At 39.7% G+C, this 19,165-nt stretch overlaps 2 protein-coding genes and 1 long non-coding RNA gene across 3 annotated transcripts; 1 reads left to right on the forward strand and 2 right to left on the reverse strand.

The window, feature by feature from the left end:
* Positions 1–7,120: 7,120 nt before the first annotated feature.
* LOC130138971 (uncharacterized) lies at positions 7,121–8,661 on the reverse strand. The gene is made up of 2 exons (XR_008817220.1): positions 7,565–8,661; positions 7,121–7,390 (listed from the first exon to the last, which is right to left on the reverse strand). It is a non-coding gene; the product is annotated as an uncharacterized LOC130138971 (long non-coding RNA).
* Positions 8,662–13,218: 4,557 nt separating this feature from the next.
* On the reverse strand, positions 13,219–13,701 carry LOC130138965 (glycine-rich cell wall structural protein-like). Its single transcript, XM_056314747.1, has one exon. It carries the CDS (start codon positions 13,699–13,701, stop codon positions 13,219–13,221), a length of 483 nt encoding a protein of 160 aa, XP_056170722.1.
* Positions 13,702–15,292: 1,591 nt separating this feature from the next.
* On the forward strand, positions 15,293–19,123 carry LOC115692046 (leucoanthocyanidin reductase-like). Its single transcript, XM_056314768.1, has 5 exons — positions 15,293–15,625; positions 15,707–15,847; positions 17,024–17,261; positions 18,381–18,584; positions 18,672–19,123. The coding sequence occupies exons 1-5, from the start codon at positions 15,344–15,346 to the stop codon at positions 18,878–18,880; spliced, it is 1,074 nt and encodes a 357-aa protein (XP_056170743.1). The 5' UTR covers positions 15,293–15,343; the 3' UTR covers positions 18,881–19,123.
* The last annotated feature ends 42 nt before the right edge of the window (positions 19,124–19,165 follow it).

Here is a 19,165-nt window from a genome sequence, read left to right on the forward strand (position 1 = left end):
AATTTTACTCTATCTGTGATTAAGTTTCAATAACTGTATGTTAAACTATTGTGATTGTTGGGCTTAAATTAAAAAGCTTTCCCTATGCCTTGTATGTCTTTGAGAGATTACTAAAAGGTTTTATTGCATCTTGAATGAGAAAAATGTGAAAATAGTAAAAACTAGGCATACAAAGGGTATCTTAGTAAAATTTTGACAATGTTAGGGGCAATTTCGAAATTTACAAGAGTAAGAGGGGGCTGATAACAGGGTTAACTATGAGTTTTAGTTTTAATTAGTGTTTGGGCTAACACTACAAACTAGAAGGGGGTGAATAGGTTGAAAGAGAACTATGAAGAACTTTACAAAATATAACAAGTTAAAACTTCACCAGTAGCATAAACAATTTAACATAATTAAAAGTACTGCTAATAAGCAAATACGTAATCAGAAGTGGTGCTGATAAACAAATAACAAAATCAAGAGTGCTGATGATAAGGAGATAGAAGATAGCACTAAATTTTATAGTGGTTCGGTTTTATCTCCAAGCCTACATCTACTTTTAAGACTAACAGCCACAATAAGGCTATAATCCACTAGCAATCAACATTGCAAGTTACAACCGGTTAGTGTTGTTCCCTTTACACAATAGATCACACGATCGGAACACAAACACTTGCACTCGCACTTGTATATTTGACTCTCTATTATTACAACTCAGTAGCACTAATGCAAAGACATTATCAATATCACAATTGCTACAAGACAAAGAAGAAGACTCAAGAGCTATAGAATCGATTTGTTCATTTTCACCCAACACCCAACCTCACTACTTCTTTTGGATTGAGTATATATAGCTATCCAACCCTTAGATGATCATTTGCCTCTCAACTCAATGAAGTATCCATTGGTAGTACCATTGCTATAAGCAAAACGGCTTCCTGTCGCTCACCAGCGTCTATGCAGTTTCTCAAACTTGTCAGACTACTCCTGATAACTACGATGATACATCTCAAGTGCTTCTGATGCGAACTCCAAGCATTTATAACAGATAGTTTTTTCTTAATCAACGTTCTCATCGGCTGAGCAGATGGCCAGCACCTTCCTGGACTCAATATCTGCATTGCCCCTCACCCATAACTAGGATTGCACATTGTTAATAGTCTGTTGATGCTGTCCATTAACAAAACCGTGTGGAATAACTTATGATCAACCATTCAATGATCATCTTGGCTTTTTCAGCATACAAAGACTTCAAATGACATCGGTATCCCTGTTGATTCCTTGTATTCACTGATTGACCGAGTTAACATCCAAAGACATTGGCATCACCGTTGATTCCACGTTTTCACTAAACTCACTGGATCATCGATATTGTCATTGTCTTTCCACCTCATTTGAAGAGAATTGCTCCAGTCAACAATCTCCAATCTCAATGGCAATCCACTCTTCTATCTTCTAGTCCTTCCAAGCATATTGGCGATCATGATTCTACCAAGCTATTCACATTCACAAGTGCAATCCTTCCAAGCTTCAACGAACATCACCATTCTAGGCTTGTTCAACATCACGAAAGGCCATCCAACTTTTCATCTTATCTTGATCCTTTCAAGGCCATCCCCATTCTTCTCAACTTGTTCTCTCTCAATCAAATTCCTTCACCCTATTCACCTTTATAGAGTTTATTCTAGCTTATAGACATCTCCACGCTCAATACCTTATTCACCTTAGATATCGACAGTGATCCTTCCATATCGACAGAGCATTCTTGATTGTGGCAGAGCACATCAAGATCACACATGATACTGATTAAGACACCATCTACATTATGGCGTGTGTATATATCACCTGGTATTAACTCAATCAATACACATATTAGTAGCATTTGATTATCTTTGTTATCTTCAAAACATCATAGGGATTTTCCTAATAATTAGTGGGTTATTAAGTAAGATTAATTAGGGAAATCAAAGTGGTTTTAAAAATTGAGTTTAGAAGCTTTAACAGAAAATTTGTAATTTCACCAAGGTGAAGGACAAATCTGCAAAAATTGTAAGTTGTGGGGACTGTTCACAGCTTGGGGAATCTTATTATGATACGTGGTTAAGTTATTTTTAGGGATAATTGCTTAATCTAGACAATGTGTCTAACTATGCAAAATTGGAGCAAATTGTATTAATTAACCAAAAGTGGGTTGTTTTGATAGTTTGTAAAATATGTGGCATGTTTATAGTGTAAATAAAATGTTAGTATGTTTTAGATCACAAAAGAATAGCATTTAGTATTTAATTTAATTATTATGGCTTGGTTGGATGAAAGTCGAAAGCTATGGGCAAAATTATAAAATGAGAAATTTTTGTTAGGGAAATAATCTTATTCTAAGAACATGGCTCATGTAGTCATAGTATGACATGGTTTGTGTAGCCGTTGTATGATATTAAGAAATGTCCATCATCATGTGGATCTACAATAGTGTATTTGTGCTGGCTAATGTAGATGACGCCCGTGATGGATAAGCTAAAAGACATGGCAAATGGGTATGTATGTTTCTGTCCTCTGTGAGTTGATGGTCACGATACCTCATTAATCAAGATGATTCATGAATCGAGATGGTCGTGACCAGCGACGAATATAAACTTATATGTGTAAATCGATGAGATATTATGTGATATTTGTGCAATGAGTGATTGATCTTATGCAATGTTGTTGATGTTTCATTGATATGTCATGATAGGAAATATAGTACATTTACTCATGCACTCGTCATTCATTATTGTTTTATGATGCCTTGAACTCACAATTGTTGTTGATACCACGTTAAGTGGTGAGTGGATCTATTACCTTAGACTTAGGGATTTCATTTACTAGGTCTCGACTCACTCCTTTATTTTTCAGATCTATAGGATGGATCCTCCACCACCACTGCTTTTAGGAGCTCTCATGCATTACAAGTGTGTTCAGAAAGTGTTTATACTCGAGTCAGCAACTCCACTGTATGGGTCGACGTAGGGCTTCTAGAGTGGATTTCCAATCGATTTGTTGCATGGTACTTGAACATTGAGGGTGAACTAGTTAGACCGTTAAGGGGTTTTGATGACGATGGCAACGAATTGATGGGCGAAGTTGCCAACCCGTAGTGGTTACTTGACTTTTGTCCGGAGAGACTTTTGGGTAGGAGTATAGTGTTGAAGTTAGGTAACCCTGACCCTTCCCAGAAGTTATATATTTTGTGTTTTGCTTGGAAGTTGTATTGCAATATTGATGTTAATATAAGGAAAATGCATATGTATTTTATTAAACTCGTGTGATCGTTTTGTATGAGATATTTGTGAATGCTTTAATGTGCTTCAGCATGCTCATAATAATTAGTGAGTAATAACTAGAAAAGACAAGTGTCGCACGTATGTTTTGGGGCGTCACAATCTCCCTCTAGCAATAGAAGGCTTGGCGAGTGGGGTGTTGCGCTTAGGGTTGAAAAAGGAACCCCATAGAATAGATACAGTGCATCAAGATTTCTTAAGTGAGCCCAAATTGCCGCGCATAAAATTGAGGGTGATTGACCTCGAAGCCAAGATAAAATTTTCCCTGATTCGAGAATTTGAGAGGCAGATCGACAGAAGCAAAAGCGCAAGTCTAAAATTCCTCAACCGATATAACAAGATCAAGGTCCGAGTAGAGATTGCATAAAAAAGCTAGACAGAAATTATAACTACTCGAATCCATGGACAAAAAGTGCCTCAAGAAGCAAGAAAAAATAGAGAAGCCAGGATGAGTCAGTAGCTGAGGGCGACAAAGTACCATCAAACCAAAGTTTTCAAACTCAGAAGATCATTGACGGAACTGGTACCATTGTTACGCAGTAATGTGCTGCTCCTCAAAATAGGCTGGAAAATAAAGTTGTGTCTAGGCCTGAAGAATCCAAAAAAGGGCCGTAAAAATTAACAGAGATATCATCATACATCGACAGAGAAGCATGGTTTGAGCCCTGTAACGAACAGCTAAAACTAGTCGCCCAAGCGCAAAAAGCTTACATTCCGCAAGGTAAAGGCCAAATTCGCCAGGTCTCTAGAAACCTGTAGTGCTAAGTGATAGAAGATGTACTTTGATAGCCTAAGCAAAAGGAAAGCCGTGCGTTCTTCTTGGATGACCTCTCTAGATTATTTACTAAACTTACTCATAAAATGACCATAAGAGGCATTTTTAAGGTATTTGAAGAACGGACATTTAGCTAGTCAGCATGACCTAAGTCTTTTCCCCAAGGGCTAAGGCCGGTATTAGCACATAAATAAACAAGAGAAACAGTCATAGGCCTAGAGCAAAGGAAGAAACAATTGGTGGATGGAGACCAGAAGCTGGTTAGTCCACCTAATAAAGCTGGGATGAGTTTCCAATCAAAGCAATAGAATAGAAGGGCCTAATTAATTATGATAGATCACCATACAGCAATCATAAGCCTAGAGTAAAAGAAGAAACAATTGGTGGATAGAGATCAGAAGCTGGTTAATCCACCTAATAAACCTAGGATGAGTTTCCAATCAAAACAATAGAATAGAAAGGCCTTATTAATTCTGATAGATTATCGGACAGCAATCATAGGCCTAGACCAAAGGAAGAAATAATTTGTGGATGGAGACCAGAAGCTGGTTAGTCCACCTAATAGACTTAGGATGAGTTTCCAATCAAAGCAATAGAAATGAAGGACCTTATTAATTCTGATAGATCACCGGACAGCTTCTTTTTTAGACCTTATCCTTAAATACTAGTGGTAAAAAGTAGGGTCAAAAGCAGGGAAGGCTCTAAAGCGTTACGATGGTGAGGTTTACACAAACTCAATGATGTCTTCCTTTTGGAAAGGAAGCTTCTCTTCTTGGTATCGCGAAAAGCAACATTAGAGAGATACGGGGATGTAGGACCTAATGTTCATAGTGCCAAATTCGAATCCTAAGGATTAAGCAACGATGGAAAAAGGTTGTATTTGTCTTTGCTCTCCGGTCAATGATCAAAACAAGACAAGAACGTTGATGACGAGTATGAAGAGGAATCACTTTTGGACGACATGGGGGTGTTATTGGAAAAGAAAATTACCTAGAATTCGAAGCAAATAAAAGATTGAAGATGATGGAGTCTTAAATTGAGATAAAAATGCAATATTGGATGCAATGCAAAAAGATAAATTGAATACCAAAGGACAGTCTTATAGATCGGCGGAAAGCAGGGTGAAAGATCGCGCTGATCAAAGCTACGTGTCCCATCAAAACAGGGAACATAAAGCGATTGTCAGAGTAATAGAGTAGTCTAGTTTGCGTTTTGTTAGAAATCCCAAGAATAAACCCTAGCATATTGATGCACTCAAAAGATTTAAAATTCTTTTAAAGGGGAAATATATTGACACCCAAAATTATTCAAATTATAATTCGGAGAAGATACGTGGTGTGTTGTCAACAAATTGACAGCAAACTATTTCAACAAATCGATGGCAAAGATAAATGACTGCTATCGACAAGAACCAGTGATGATCGAGAATTGACAAAGCTGGCCGATTGTAAACTTGATGAAAAAAGTCGAAGTAGAGACGGGGCCAAATGATAACGCTAATGGATAAGATCGTACGGTTATTGGCAAATGGAATCGAGGCCAAGAATCTAAGATAGAGTTGGAATGTGAACTATAACCACTTTTCACGGTTACCTTATTTATGAACCGATAAAAGGTCAAAGTGAACCAATTGTAAAGGATTCACAATCAATAGCACTTAACGATTCTTTTAGGAATTTATCTTATCAAGTTACTTTACCTGCATTCTTTATTGTTTAGTCTAGTTCGTATAATAGCCATACCGATCGTTTCGTGTCCGAATCGCCATACAACTCGATTCCTACAAAAAAGGTGGAGACCCAACGTTCAGTCAGAGATATTTCGTTTAGGATCATTTTCGACGAAACACCATGTAAATGATATTTTTATTTAGGGCTAGGGATCGACCCCTAATTTTCTCACATGATAATTGACTAAATGGAATAGCCAAATTCAGGTGTCAACAAAGTGAAACAATCATTGATCATGGAATGGAAAAGGTACGGTTCCGCTATCTAAAACCCAACACCTTTCAATAGAGAATTGACTAAAAATAAGGGAAACTCACAAATAAACGTCTTCAAACCGCTTTGCTTGATAAAAGAAAACAAAGGATAAGTGTGTCAGAATTCCTAAAACTTGTCGCAAAAGTGCAATCGAGTTATAAAACTTTCAAAAAGTGCAATCAAGTTATAAAACTTATCATTGGTATAATCAAATCCCTCTATTAGCTCCATTCAATTTGGTTAACGGAAAAAGCTGATGTAGCTTTTTTTTATTTTCTGAAAAGAGAGAGATACTAACGTGGTTGCCATGTTAGCCAATTTAAAAAAGTTAAAAGAAATTAAAAGATAGATTGAAAGGGAATAAACACATAAAAAAGGAAAGTAAGAGAACCCTAGATGTTTCGGATGGTGGTAGATCTCTCTGGCAAGTTGGTGGTAGCTGAGGTGGCGGCGACAGGACCAAGTGAACGGCAATGACAGCGCTCCCGGCCTTGGCCGAGCTCGCGCATAGAGCTGATTTTGCCGCAACCCAACTAAAACCATCAAGAAAACTATCGAAAACAGAGAATTCCAATCCTTATCATTGTGTCACTTCGAGCTTAACTATATGTTGTTTTGAACGTGTCCGAGAAGTTGGCGGCGGCAACAACGGCGAGAACAAATGGATCAAACTTGCGGCTATGGCTACTCGAGCTTGAAGAACCTTGGAAGTTGGAGCTGTCATGGCTGAGCTTGCTCCGTCATTGTCGTCCATTTGTTCTCGTCACCATTGCTGCCGCCAACTTGCCGGACACGTCCGAAACAACATCTAAGTTTTCCTTTTTTTATTGTTTATTTCCTTTTTCCTTTTTCCTTTTAATGTCTTTATTTTTTTTCTAAAATGACTAACATGACAACCACATTAGCACCTTTCTCTTCAAAAAACAATAAAAATCTACGTCAATCTTTTCCGTTAGTCACATTGGATGAATATGTTCGAAGATATACTCGAGATTCTTGGAAGATGTGCTCGAGATGCGGAAATCAATTCGGATAGTGATTGATACACTAAATCAATCAGGGATTAGAATGAATCAATCTAAATTAGAGTTGATTCCTTAGAATATATTTTTTTCCTTTTTATTATCCATATTTTGTATTATATATACAGAACAGTGCACATGTAGAAATTCAAGTTGAAGAAATACAACAAATTCCCTTCAAATCTCTTTATCTTCGACTTCTTTCATGGTATCAAAGCGTGTCAAATTCCTGGTCTAGCTTCCGCACAAACCCCAGATTGCCCGCTGAATTTTTTTCCTTCTTCCTTGTTGTTGCAGTAAAACACAAACCTGCAAAACAAGGTGAGCACTCCGGCGTGGGAATCAGTATTTGAATCAGCCATTAAAACACAAAAAAAAAAAAAATTTTACCGATACCATGAACCAGAATCAGCTATCAGCTTCTGACGAACATACTTCAGAGGAGTCAACCTTAAAATGAGTTTCAAAAGTTCAAGATCCTACCTTGAACATACCTGCTGAAGGCGTCACAAGTCAGGAGCAGCCCATCTGGGCCCAACATACTTTCCAGGCCCATCCAAATTTGGGCCAAGCCATTTTGGGCCAGAACTTTCAATGGCTGCTTGTCCAGGTATATCCCAATCCATGGTTCTACTGGCCAACCCAAAATGTCCAGTGGCCAAGGAATCAGGGCCACGGAAATAACACTCAACTCGATAGAGGCCCACCAATCGTAGATGAGGCAAGCCCAACCATCGGGTCGGGATGGTTCAATGCGGGCCAAATACCCAAATCGGGGAATTCGGGTCTAGGAACAAATCCCTACGTATCCAATCGTGGCTGCCAGTGGTCATCCGGAGCTTAATGACCTGCTGTACGTCTCCACCGCCGATGGACCAGAACTCCGGCTCATTGTACATCAACTTTCAGGAATCGAAAACTATTCGATATGGGCACAAGAATTCCGGCGAGCCCTCATTACAAAGGACAAGGATGGATTCCTTGATGGAACCGTTCCGGTTCCGACCAATGAACGTTTGATGCGACAATGGAAAAAATGCAATCAACGCGTCCGAAATGGATCGACAATTGCATAGCACCAGACGTTTCAGCCGGATTACCCTCAACAGAGGACTCGAAAATTATGTGGGAAAACATAATTGGAAATGTACGGGAAATTGGATCAAGCGAAAAAAATTTTGCTTGCCCAAACACTCACAGAACTAAAGCAAGGAAACATGTCTATCATGACATGCTTCAACAAGCTCTCGGCGCTCTGGAATGAATTGGAAGCGGCCGAAGGGAAACTCGATGGACCGGAATCGACCTTACAACAGTATAAGGACATAAAAGAAGGAAAAAAGGTAACCCGATTTCTCCTCATTTTAAACGATACATACCTTCCGTTTTGATCCCAGATTTTGGCTATGGATCCCATACCCTCGCTCGAGCGGATTTACCAGCTGGCCATTCAAGAAGAAAGCCAGAACCTTACCTCGTCGCAGTACACGAAGGGAGGAGAGAGCATCTCGCTCGCAGCTCGCGGCGAGCAGAGAGAGCACATTCAGAGAGACCCGGCGAGCAGAACTCACGGCCAAAGTGGAAGAGGAGCAGCGCTAGGGTTTGATGATGAGTCCAAAACCCTTAAAAGTTACAAAGCGGACGGCCTAGATCACATGCAGTGATTGACTGATTGGACGGTCCGCGTCTTTCTTTACCCGTGCCTGGATCAGACGGTAGAGGGATGACCAAATCATCCAATGGTCAATTTTTTGCACATCATCAAAAAATTATGGACAAAATTCAAAAGGGAAAGATAAATTGTGTTGCGATTATTGCATACGTCCACACCATACAATTGATAATTGCTGGAAATTAAATGGTAAACCCGGAGAAAAAAGAAAAAAGGAAAAGGATTTCTCAGCAGCTTATCAGGTCACTGGACCAACTGGTCCGAATGCTGATAAAATTAATCAACCTATTTCTTATGAGCAATATCAGCAGCTCATGAAGGCATTGCAGAAATTGGATACTTCTGACAAGGCGGGAAGTTTCTTAGGTATTTCCCATTGTCTGATAAATTCCGTTTCAAGAAATGCATGGATAATTGATTCAAGTGCTAGTATTATCTATGATAAAAGTTTCTTTTCCAATGCTCATAAGCAATTAAGCTTTCCCATCTCAGTGCGACTGCCAAATGGAAATGTCACATATGTTACAATGACTGATACCGTAAATCTTAGTCCTCTCATTACCCTTCAAAATGTCCTCTATATACTAGATTTTCAGTTCAATCTCATTTCTGTCTCTAGGGCTTGTAAGGAAAATTCATGTTGTGTCTTTTTCGATTGTTTCTTCAGCCTCTTTCGACTGGCAAACTGATGGGCTTAGGTAATATTTCCGAATGACTATATTTTTGGACCAGCTTTCCATATGAATTCGATTTGTCTTGCATTCCTTTGAATAAAACAATCATTGTGTAACACGATTACCAATGATAAAAATTTTCTTTCACATCAAAGGATGGGTCATAGTGCATTTTTTCCTTATCCTCAATGTCATGTTTGTCCCCTAGCAAAACAATCAAGAATACCTTTTCCATCTAGCAAAACTCGTGCCAACAGTATCTTTTCTCTAATACATGTTGATGTTTGGGGACCATACCATACATCCCATCATAATTGCTCTCGATTCTTTCTTACGATTGTAGACGATTATTCCCATGCTACATGGGTCTTTCTAATGTAATCACAGAGTCAAGTACTTTTCTATCTAAAAATGTTCTTCTCTCTATCAAAGAATCAATTTGGGGAATCCATTCAACGCATTCGTACCGATAATGGAAGGGAATCTTCAACAATGAATGCACTTCTTTTTCTCTTCCCATGGAGTCCTACGTGAGAGTTCATGCACTTACACCCCCACAACAAAATGGGGTTGTGGAAGGTAAACATCGTCATCTTTTGGAAGTCACACGTGCCCTTAAATTCCAAGCTTCTATCCCAGAAACTTTCTGGGGAGATTGTGTGGTCACGGTAGCTTACCTAATCAATCGCATGCCAACTCGGACTCTTGGCGGACGAACTCCTTTTGAGTTACTTTTTGGGAAGAAACCAAAGCTTAATCATTTGAAAGTCTTCAGCTGTTTATGTTACGTCACCACAATGGGCCCTCGAGATAAAATGGGTCCTTGCACCCGTCGTTGTATAGTCATGGGATATCCAAGTCTACAAAAGGGATATCGTGTTTTTTAACCTTCTTCAGGTGATTTTTTCGTGAGCAGGAATGTTATTTTTCATGAAGACATATTTCTATTCCATGATGAGATGTCCTCCAACGAAGATCCTGGAAAATTGATTGATTCTCGTCGATCTTTATCTGAAGAAGAATTCTCTCAAGATCCTCAATATATATTGGCTGCACCTCCGAGACATCCAACATCATCAGCATCGTCTCCAATATCTGATGAGATCTTCACTCCTGTTTCGATCGTGAATGAAACAGTTGAACATCCTGTCACATTGCAACCTATTGCTGATGAGCCATCATCTCCTATAACCAAGCATGATCCACCACGACGCTCAGGCCGTACCATCTGTCCACCCACATGGACTAAAGATTATGTATGTGCTGCCTTAAATTCACCAGGTACTCATTACCCAATCTCGTCCTATGTCTCTTTTCATCGGCTTTCCTCAGAACATATGTGTTGCATTAGCCGTATATCAGAAGAACGAGAACCATCTTGCTATGATGAGGCAATCACTAATCCACATTGGCAAAAGGCGATGGAAGCAGAACTACAGGCGTTAATTGAAAATCAAACTTGGGAGATTGTGACACTACCTCCTAATCGCAAGCCGATTGGTTGCAAATGGGTTTACAAGATTAAATATAGAGCTGATGGCTCTATTGAACGATACAAGGCTCGATTGGTAGCTAAAGGTTTTACACAACGAGAAGGTTTTGATTATCACAAAACCTTCTCCCCAGTAGCCAAAGATGTCACAGTTCGTTCCTTCTTATCTATTGCTGCTTTCCGTGACTGGTCGCTACATCAAATGGATATACATAATGTCTTCCTTCATGGTGATTTAGAAGAGGAAATTTACATGGATGTTCCTTAGGGTTTATGGAGATAGGGGAAGTCTAAAGTATGTCGTCTCCGCAAATTCCTTTACGACCTCAAACAAGCTTCCAGACAATGGTATGCCAAATTTGCCAATGCACTCACAGCTGCAGGCTTCAAAAAATCCAAACATGACTATTCCTTATTCACGGGACCAAAGGTATGTCATCTATCTATTTGATGATATATGTTGATGACATACTCATTATGGGAAATGATGAGGCTGCTATCAAAAGACTTAAAGGGTTTTTTGCATTCTACATTTCACATTAAAGATTTGGGATCGCCCAAATATTTTCTTGCAATTGAAATTGACAAATCAGACCAAGGGATTTCTCTTAGCCAGCGAAAATTTATGCTAGAAATTATATCGGAAGCAGGTCTATCAAGGTGTAAACCGGCTGTTATTCCCATCGAGCAAAATGTCAACTTAACTGCAGTTGATTATGATGCGGGAGCACCCCCACATGATGATCCTATACTTAAAGACCCATCGAGTTACCAAAAACTCATTCGAAAGCTTATATATTTGACTATAACTAGACCAGATATATGTTATGCCGTTACAAATACTCAGTCAATTCATGCATAATCCCAAACAGTTCCATATGAATGCTGTTCTAAAGGTTGTAAAGTATTTGAAGAAATGCCCAGGACTTGGGATACTTCTTTCTCGTAAATGCAACATGGAAATGACAGCATATTGTGATACGGATTATGCAACTTGTCCTATGAGCCGAAGATCAATCACCGGTTATTGTATTAAACTGGGAGAGTCTTTGCTTTCGTGGAGAACGAAGAAACAACCCACCGTCTTATTATCATTAGCTGAAGCAAAATATTGAGCTATGGCAAAAACCACCTGTGAGATAGTCTGGATACGAGGCTTACTTCAAGACCTGGGGATACAAATAAAAGGACCAACCAAACTATTTTGTGATAATGATGCGGCTCTCAAACTTGCGGCGAATCCTATAGTACATGAAAGAACGAAGCATATAGAAGTGGATTGTCACTTCACTCAAGACAAGATCCAAGAAGAAATAATTGAGACAAGAGGAATCGCAACCATAGAACAGCCTGCGGATATCTTCACAAAACTTCTATGTCAAAGACAACACGCATATCTATTAAGCAAGCTAGGTGTCTTGGACATTTATAAGCCACCAGCTTGAGGGGGCACTACAAAAAAACTGGGATTTTGCCACGAAAATTTGCGACGAAAAAGTTTTCGTTGCAAATTTCCGACGATTTTTGCGACGAAATACTTTTCGTCGCAGATTTCCGACGATTTTTGCGACGAAAAATTTTTCGTCGCTAATTTCCGACGATTTTGGCGACGAAAAATTTCCGACGAATTTTGCCACGAATTTAAAGTTTCCGGGCAATTATTGCACTATGTACTATTTTCGTGGCAAAATTCGTGGGAAATTTCCCACGAATTTTGCCACGAAATTGAAACACCCCTTATGTTGGTGGCTTTTTTTAATTTCCGACGAATTTTGCCACAAAATTTAAATATGCGGTATGTTGGCGTCTTTTTTAAATTCGTGGAAAAATTCGTTGGAAATTTCCGATGAATTTTCCCACGAATTTTGCCATGAAATTCAAACACCCCTTATGTTGGTTCGTGGCAAAATTCGTCGGAAATTTCCGACGACTTTTGCCACGAAATTTAAATATGCGGTATGTTGGCGTCTTTTTTAAATTCGTTGGAAATTTCGGACGAATTTTGCCACGAATTTAAAGTTTCGTCGGAAAATTATTGCACCGTGTACTATTTTCGTGGCAAAATTCGTAGGAAATTTCTCACGAATTTTGCCACGAAATTCAAACACCAAAAATTCTGGGCCGAAACCGCGAAAACCAAAAAATATCGCGCCCCAAACATAAATTAAGGCAAAAAAAAACACAAGAGTTCCAACTTTTCCCCGTCTTCCTCCTTCCGCTGCCACCACCCCCCCTCCCTCCAGCACCAGTGCTACTGGAACGGCTCTGCAATCGCGTACCCTCCTCCATAGCTTCTTCCTCATTCAAAAAATATCTCGCCTAAAACCCTAGGCGACGACCGGACCCCCGAAACCCCCGGGCCATCGGAGCTCCTCCTCGCTCGAGCTGCAGCTTCCCCGTGGAGTGGAATCAGGAGACGCTCCAGTTCCTCTCCCAGTGCTTCCTCCACACCCTCTCCCCCTCCCCCGCCCCTCGCCGCCAGGCCGAGTCCTCCCTCGCCGACGCCGCCGACCGCCCCAGCTACGCCCTCGCCGTCCTCCGCCTCGTCGCCGAGCCCTCCGTCGACGAGCAGATCCGCCAGGCCGCCGCCATCAACTTCAAGAACCACCTCCGCGCCCGCTGGGCCTCCTCGCCTACCCCCCACGCCGCTGCCGCCGCCGCCGACGCCGAGGCCGCCCCGGCCGCCTCCTCGGGCCCGATCCCCGACGCCGAGAAGGAGCAAATCAAGGCCCTCATCGTCCCCCTGATGCTGTCCTCGTCGGCCCGTATCCAGACCACCCATGGTGCGATTCCGGCCCCGGGGGGATCGCGGCTGCGATTCCTCCGGGGGGGCGTGGTTCGCGGAATTTTGCCACGACTCTGTTTTCGTCGCAGAATTAGCAACGAAAATTCGTCGCAAATTACCAACGAAAAACGCCGAATTAGCGACAAATTTTTTTTCAAATTTTTTTTCGTCGGAAATTCGTTTTGCCACGAATTTTACCACAAAAAATTACCGACAAATTTTGCCACGATTTTTGCAACGAATAATTAGCGACGAACTTTCCAACGAACTTTGCAACGAAAATTTTGAGACGAATTTTGCGACGAAAAAATTTCGTCGCAAATTACCAACGAAAATTTAAATTTTTTGTCGCAAAAATTTGCGACGACAAATTACCAACGAATTTTTGTTCGTCGCTAATTTCGTTGGAAATTCGTTTTCCAATGAATTTTGCAAAATTTTTCGTTGGAAAATTCGTGGCAAAACCCTTGTTTTTTTGTAGTGGGGAGTGTTGGAAGATATGCTCGAGATTCTTGGAAGATGTGCTCGAGATTCAGAAATCAATTCGGATTGTGATTGATACACTAAATCAACCAGGGATTAGAAATTTAGAATGAATCAATCTAAATTAGAGTTGATTCCTTAGAATATATTTTTTCCTTTTTATTATCCATATTTTGTACTATATATACAGAACAGTGTATATGTAGAAATTCAAGTTGAAGAAATACAACAAATTCCCTTCAAATCTCTTTATCTTCGACTTCTTTCAGAATCTAACAAAGTGACTTGATTGCATCAATCTGACTATCAATCTGACAAATTTAAGGACTTAGAACAAATTTTTTGAAAATTTTAGGACTCAATTGCACTTTTCACGATAAGTTTTAGGATTTCTAATATACTTGTTTCAGAAAAAGAAGTTAGAGAAAAATTAATGATTTGCATGTGGTAATGACTCAAACTTATCGTGAGATCAATGGGAGAAAGAAAACTCACAGTTATTTATTAATCAAATTCACTGGCATTTGAAACGTTTGGAAGGAATTCAAATACCTAAAGTCATACGGTCCTATCGGTTTTACGTCATATTCGTGGAAAGAGAATCTTCCAATTAGTCAAAGTCGCTTGATTCAATCATGGTTTAGCTGATCGCGCCAAGTCTGAATAGTATCATCATCTAAGCAAAGTATAGATCAACCCTCCTCATATCTACCGGTCGAGCGGACGTGAAATCAAATCAGACGTTTTCGTGGAAGCCTACCGATCATACGTGAAGAACATGCAATTTTGGTGTTAAGATTGACTCTATTATCACGTTGACAAATAGGTATATAACTTCGGGGACAATTTTTTAGAAATATCAAAATGAAGCAAAGCTCACATTTGTCGACTTGCGCTTTGGAGGGTAGTGTGGAGCGGACGTGAAATCAAATCAGACGTTTTCGTGGAAGCCTACCGATCATACGTGAAGAACATGCAATTTTGTTGTTAAGATTGACTCTATTATCACGTTGACAAATAGGTATATAACTTCGGGGACAATTTTTTAGAAATATCAAAATGAAGCAAAGCTCACATTTATCGACTTGCGCTTTGGAGGGTAGTGTGGCTCATACCTCCTTTTAAATGGAACATCTCTTGGCCATTTTTAGGTGTGATGAACTTTCGTGTGTACTTCCTTCATATACTCCGAGAGAGAGAGAGAGAGAGAGAGGGAGAGAGGGAGAGAGTCATGGGGAGTGAAATTCCAAGAGTCGAGGAGAGGGGCCAAACCTTGATCATCGGCTCGACTGGGTTCATTGGGCGATTCGTGGCGGAGGCGAGCCTGGCGTCCGGTCGGCCCACGTACCTACTGGTCCGGGGTGGTCGCGTGAGCTCCTGCAAGGCAAAAGCCAATGCTATCATGTCTCTACAAGACAAAGGAGCCATCATACTTCAAGTAAATTTTTGCTTCAAACATAAGTTTCCTGGGAGTTTTTCCGCTGTTTATGGTTTTTGTAAAAACGGGTTTCTTTTTCAGGGATCATCAAATGACAAAGCGACGATGGAGAAGATATTGAAGGAACACAGGATTGAGATTGTGATATCAGCAGTTGGTGGGGACAGCATTTTAGAGCAGCTCGTTCTTGTTGAGGCCATCAAATCGGTCGGCACTATTAAGGTGTTTTCCCCGTTGCTTCTTTCATTTTTATGGGGTTACTTCACCAAAAATCCTAAAAGTTATCGTAAAAATGAAATCTAAGTCGAAAATTTACAATGTAACAAAGTTCTAAAACTTATTAAATCAGTGAGATTGTTTAGGACTTAATTTCAATTCGAAAGTTTTACAACTCGATTGCAGTTTCGCAACAAGTTACTTCCGGTGCACTTATTCTTATCATTGTCTCGCAAATTTTTTCTCTCTCTAACAATTTCATTTTTCTTCTTTGCTCTTTTGGGAATGCATCCTTTTATTAAAGTTTTTTGAGGACATATTTCGTGTACCGTACTTTTAAGGATATTCTTGGTTTTCCTTCTCTTACCTACCGTTTCCTTGGACCACCCACAATGTGATTTGAATACTGTTTAATGCCATGGAAAGCAACCTCGGCCTGTACTTGTAAACCTGAACTCTTACGCAAGACATCGTACCGTATGTGCCATCTCTCTCTCTACGATCAAACTATTTCCACTTACGACGCATCCATTCATTCTCGGCGCACCAGAATTTTAATTTCTTGTCGATTTAGAGTCACGGATTGGTAAGAAGGACGAATATATGATCTAACTGCAATCGTTGAAAAAATCTTTCATTTTAATAAGACATTATATTTCATAAACCATCATGAACTAACTTATAATCAAGTTGGTAATGGATGAGCGATTAAGATTATTTTTCGACATTCATGATACGCCGTGATTGATCGAGTTGGACGTAATTGTCAGGACATGAGCACAATTATTGATTAGGATGACAAGTCACACTTTGCACAGCTCTTTGCTTATGAAGAAAAATGAAAGAATATTGAAGATTTTGCACTATTGTGTGTGCAATAGATCTTTCCATAATTGAACTTTATTTGCTTTGCTTGTTGTTATGTACACATTAGAAGACCACATGGCTTGTGTAGTTGATGCTTTACACAGGCTATGCTTTAATACTTTTTTGGCCAAATATAGAAGCTTGGAATTGTGACTTTTGCGATATTTTTAGTAACGTTTTCACATACTATTTCTCACGTAATAAGAATAATTATTGATTTCAAAAACTACAGATACTATTCAATAGATGAAACATCAAAATACTCTAGAAAATTATTCAGTGATGAGTTCTGATGAGTGAATTATTATTGAGTAGAGGTTTGTGCCATCTGAATTCGGGCACGACATAGAACGAGCAAACCCAGTAGAACCAGGGTTGGCCATGTATGAGAAGAAGAGGAAAGTGAGGAGGATGATTGAAGGCTCGAGTGTTCCCTACACCTACATCTGTTGCAACTCGATTGCGGCCTGGCCTTACCATGACAACACCCATCCCGCCGACATTCTCCCGCCATTGGACTGCTTCCACATCTATGGTGATGGCACCGTCAAAGGTTCGCACGAGCATCACTTACAAATATTACGTTACTTGTGAGGTTTACATAATCGGGTGAGGTACTGAAATGTATCATATGATCATGTTTAGGTCGCACTTAAAACCGTTAATAACATGCATGTGAAATATTTAATAGGTAATTCAATAACGAGATTGAAGAATTGATACGCAAAATATTAGTGGCATTAATTAGTAATATATTCTTGTATAATTATAGTGAATAGCATGATACTATTTTGTCGGTAGGGAAATTAGGTATTTGATTTGGAGTCGAAACCATTGAGTATGACCCGCTGGCCTTGCTCGTTGTCTTGTTCAGTGAATAAACAAGTGGTGAACAATCGAATAATTCAGCCTCTTTTTACAAGTTGAAGATGCACTCATGCATGTCGCCAAGAGAGCCACCTTGAAAGTTAATGATCAACCTTAAATTCTTTATGTCATGTCGAGACAACTTTCGAATGCAAGAAAGGTTCAAACGATTAAAGAACGAGGGACGTGATCTCATATCACGCCACACAATAAGTTCTCGACCATTTGTTTGATGGTGAAATTACACATGCAGATTAAATACGGATTAATCTTCTTAAATAAAGAAAAGTTGTTTGATCTTGATTATCAATTTTAAAGTTGAAATTGCACTTATATTGTTTAGCAGTTTTGTTTTGTTTTTTTTTTTTTAAATAGAGACTTGCTCGCTTAATATTCTTATTTGAAACCATGCTGTTTGGTTGGAGTAGGTTTGAGAAGTAGATAGAAACTTCAGTAGAACCTATCTTGATCATCAATTGTAAAGTGGAACTGTTAGGTTAAACTTGGTTTGAGATATAAATTTTCAATTCAAGATATTCAACCCTGCAAGAGTTATGTCGGGTATCGGGGAACGTAGTTAAGCATCTAGCACGTGAATCAAAAGGTCCTTTTGGATTCATACTCGCTACCCTATAAAAAGAGGTTATGTGTAATCTGTATTGAATACGTACACATGCTCTGTGTCAAGTTAGATTCAATCAAGTTATAGTTCTCATGGTTCGTCGATATTTTTGAGTTAGATTCGATTTCGGATGATCAATCCAAAGAGACTTGCTCCTAATGCTCTGCCCCTCTGTTCACGTAGCTTATTTCGTGGAGGGCAGTGACATAGGGAAGATCACTATAGAATGTCTCGACGATGACCGGACCCTGAATAAGACGGTCCATTTTCGACCTTCCAAAAATCTCCTGAGCATCAATGAGCTTGCATCTTTGTGGGAGGAGAAAATAGGGCTCAAGCTCCCAAGAGTTACCGTTACTAAAGACGACCTTCTTTCTGCTGCCCAAGGTGCATCAAATAATCTACCCTTCAGCATTAACTTTGTATAGTTTGATTTGCTCGAACTCATGAAAACCTTGAACCGTCTTTTCGTAGAAATGGTGATCCCACGAAGTATCGTCGCCGCGCTAACCCATGACATATTCATAAAGGGATGCCAAGTCAATTACTCTTTGGACAAGCCGACTGATGTTGAAGTGACCTCCCTATATCCCGACATGCCTTTCAAGACGGTAGATGAATGTTTCAGTGATTTCGCCAAGAAGATTGCGGATGTGCCCAAGGCAGTCGAGGATGCAGGATAGAGTTGGTATCATCTTGTCCAAGTCTAAGCCGCAAGCTTTGGTTCAACCTGCTTAAAATAGCGTTGTCATGTCCAAGTTTACCGTGATTGTCTTCGTAAAAAATTAAATAATTGATCTTTCTTTCATGTTCAGCTCTGATCATGTTACTTGTATACCCTGAGATGGTATCGGTTGGTGAGACTTAACTCATGTTCTTGGGAAAGACTTGCCATGGAAATTCATCCGTTGGATCATTATGCAGAAGTTACATAACGTGCATACTTTCATACATATAAGTTGAGCGAC

Source organism: Syzygium oleosum, unplaced genomic scaffold (genome assembly GCF_021117445.2).
Source record: "Syzygium oleosum isolate NSW1041296 unplaced genomic scaffold, Sole_v2.1 Sole_v2.09, whole genome shotgun sequence".
In the NCBI taxonomy this organism is placed as follows: domain Eukaryota; kingdom Viridiplantae; phylum Streptophyta; class Magnoliopsida; order Myrtales; family Myrtaceae; genus Syzygium; species Syzygium oleosum.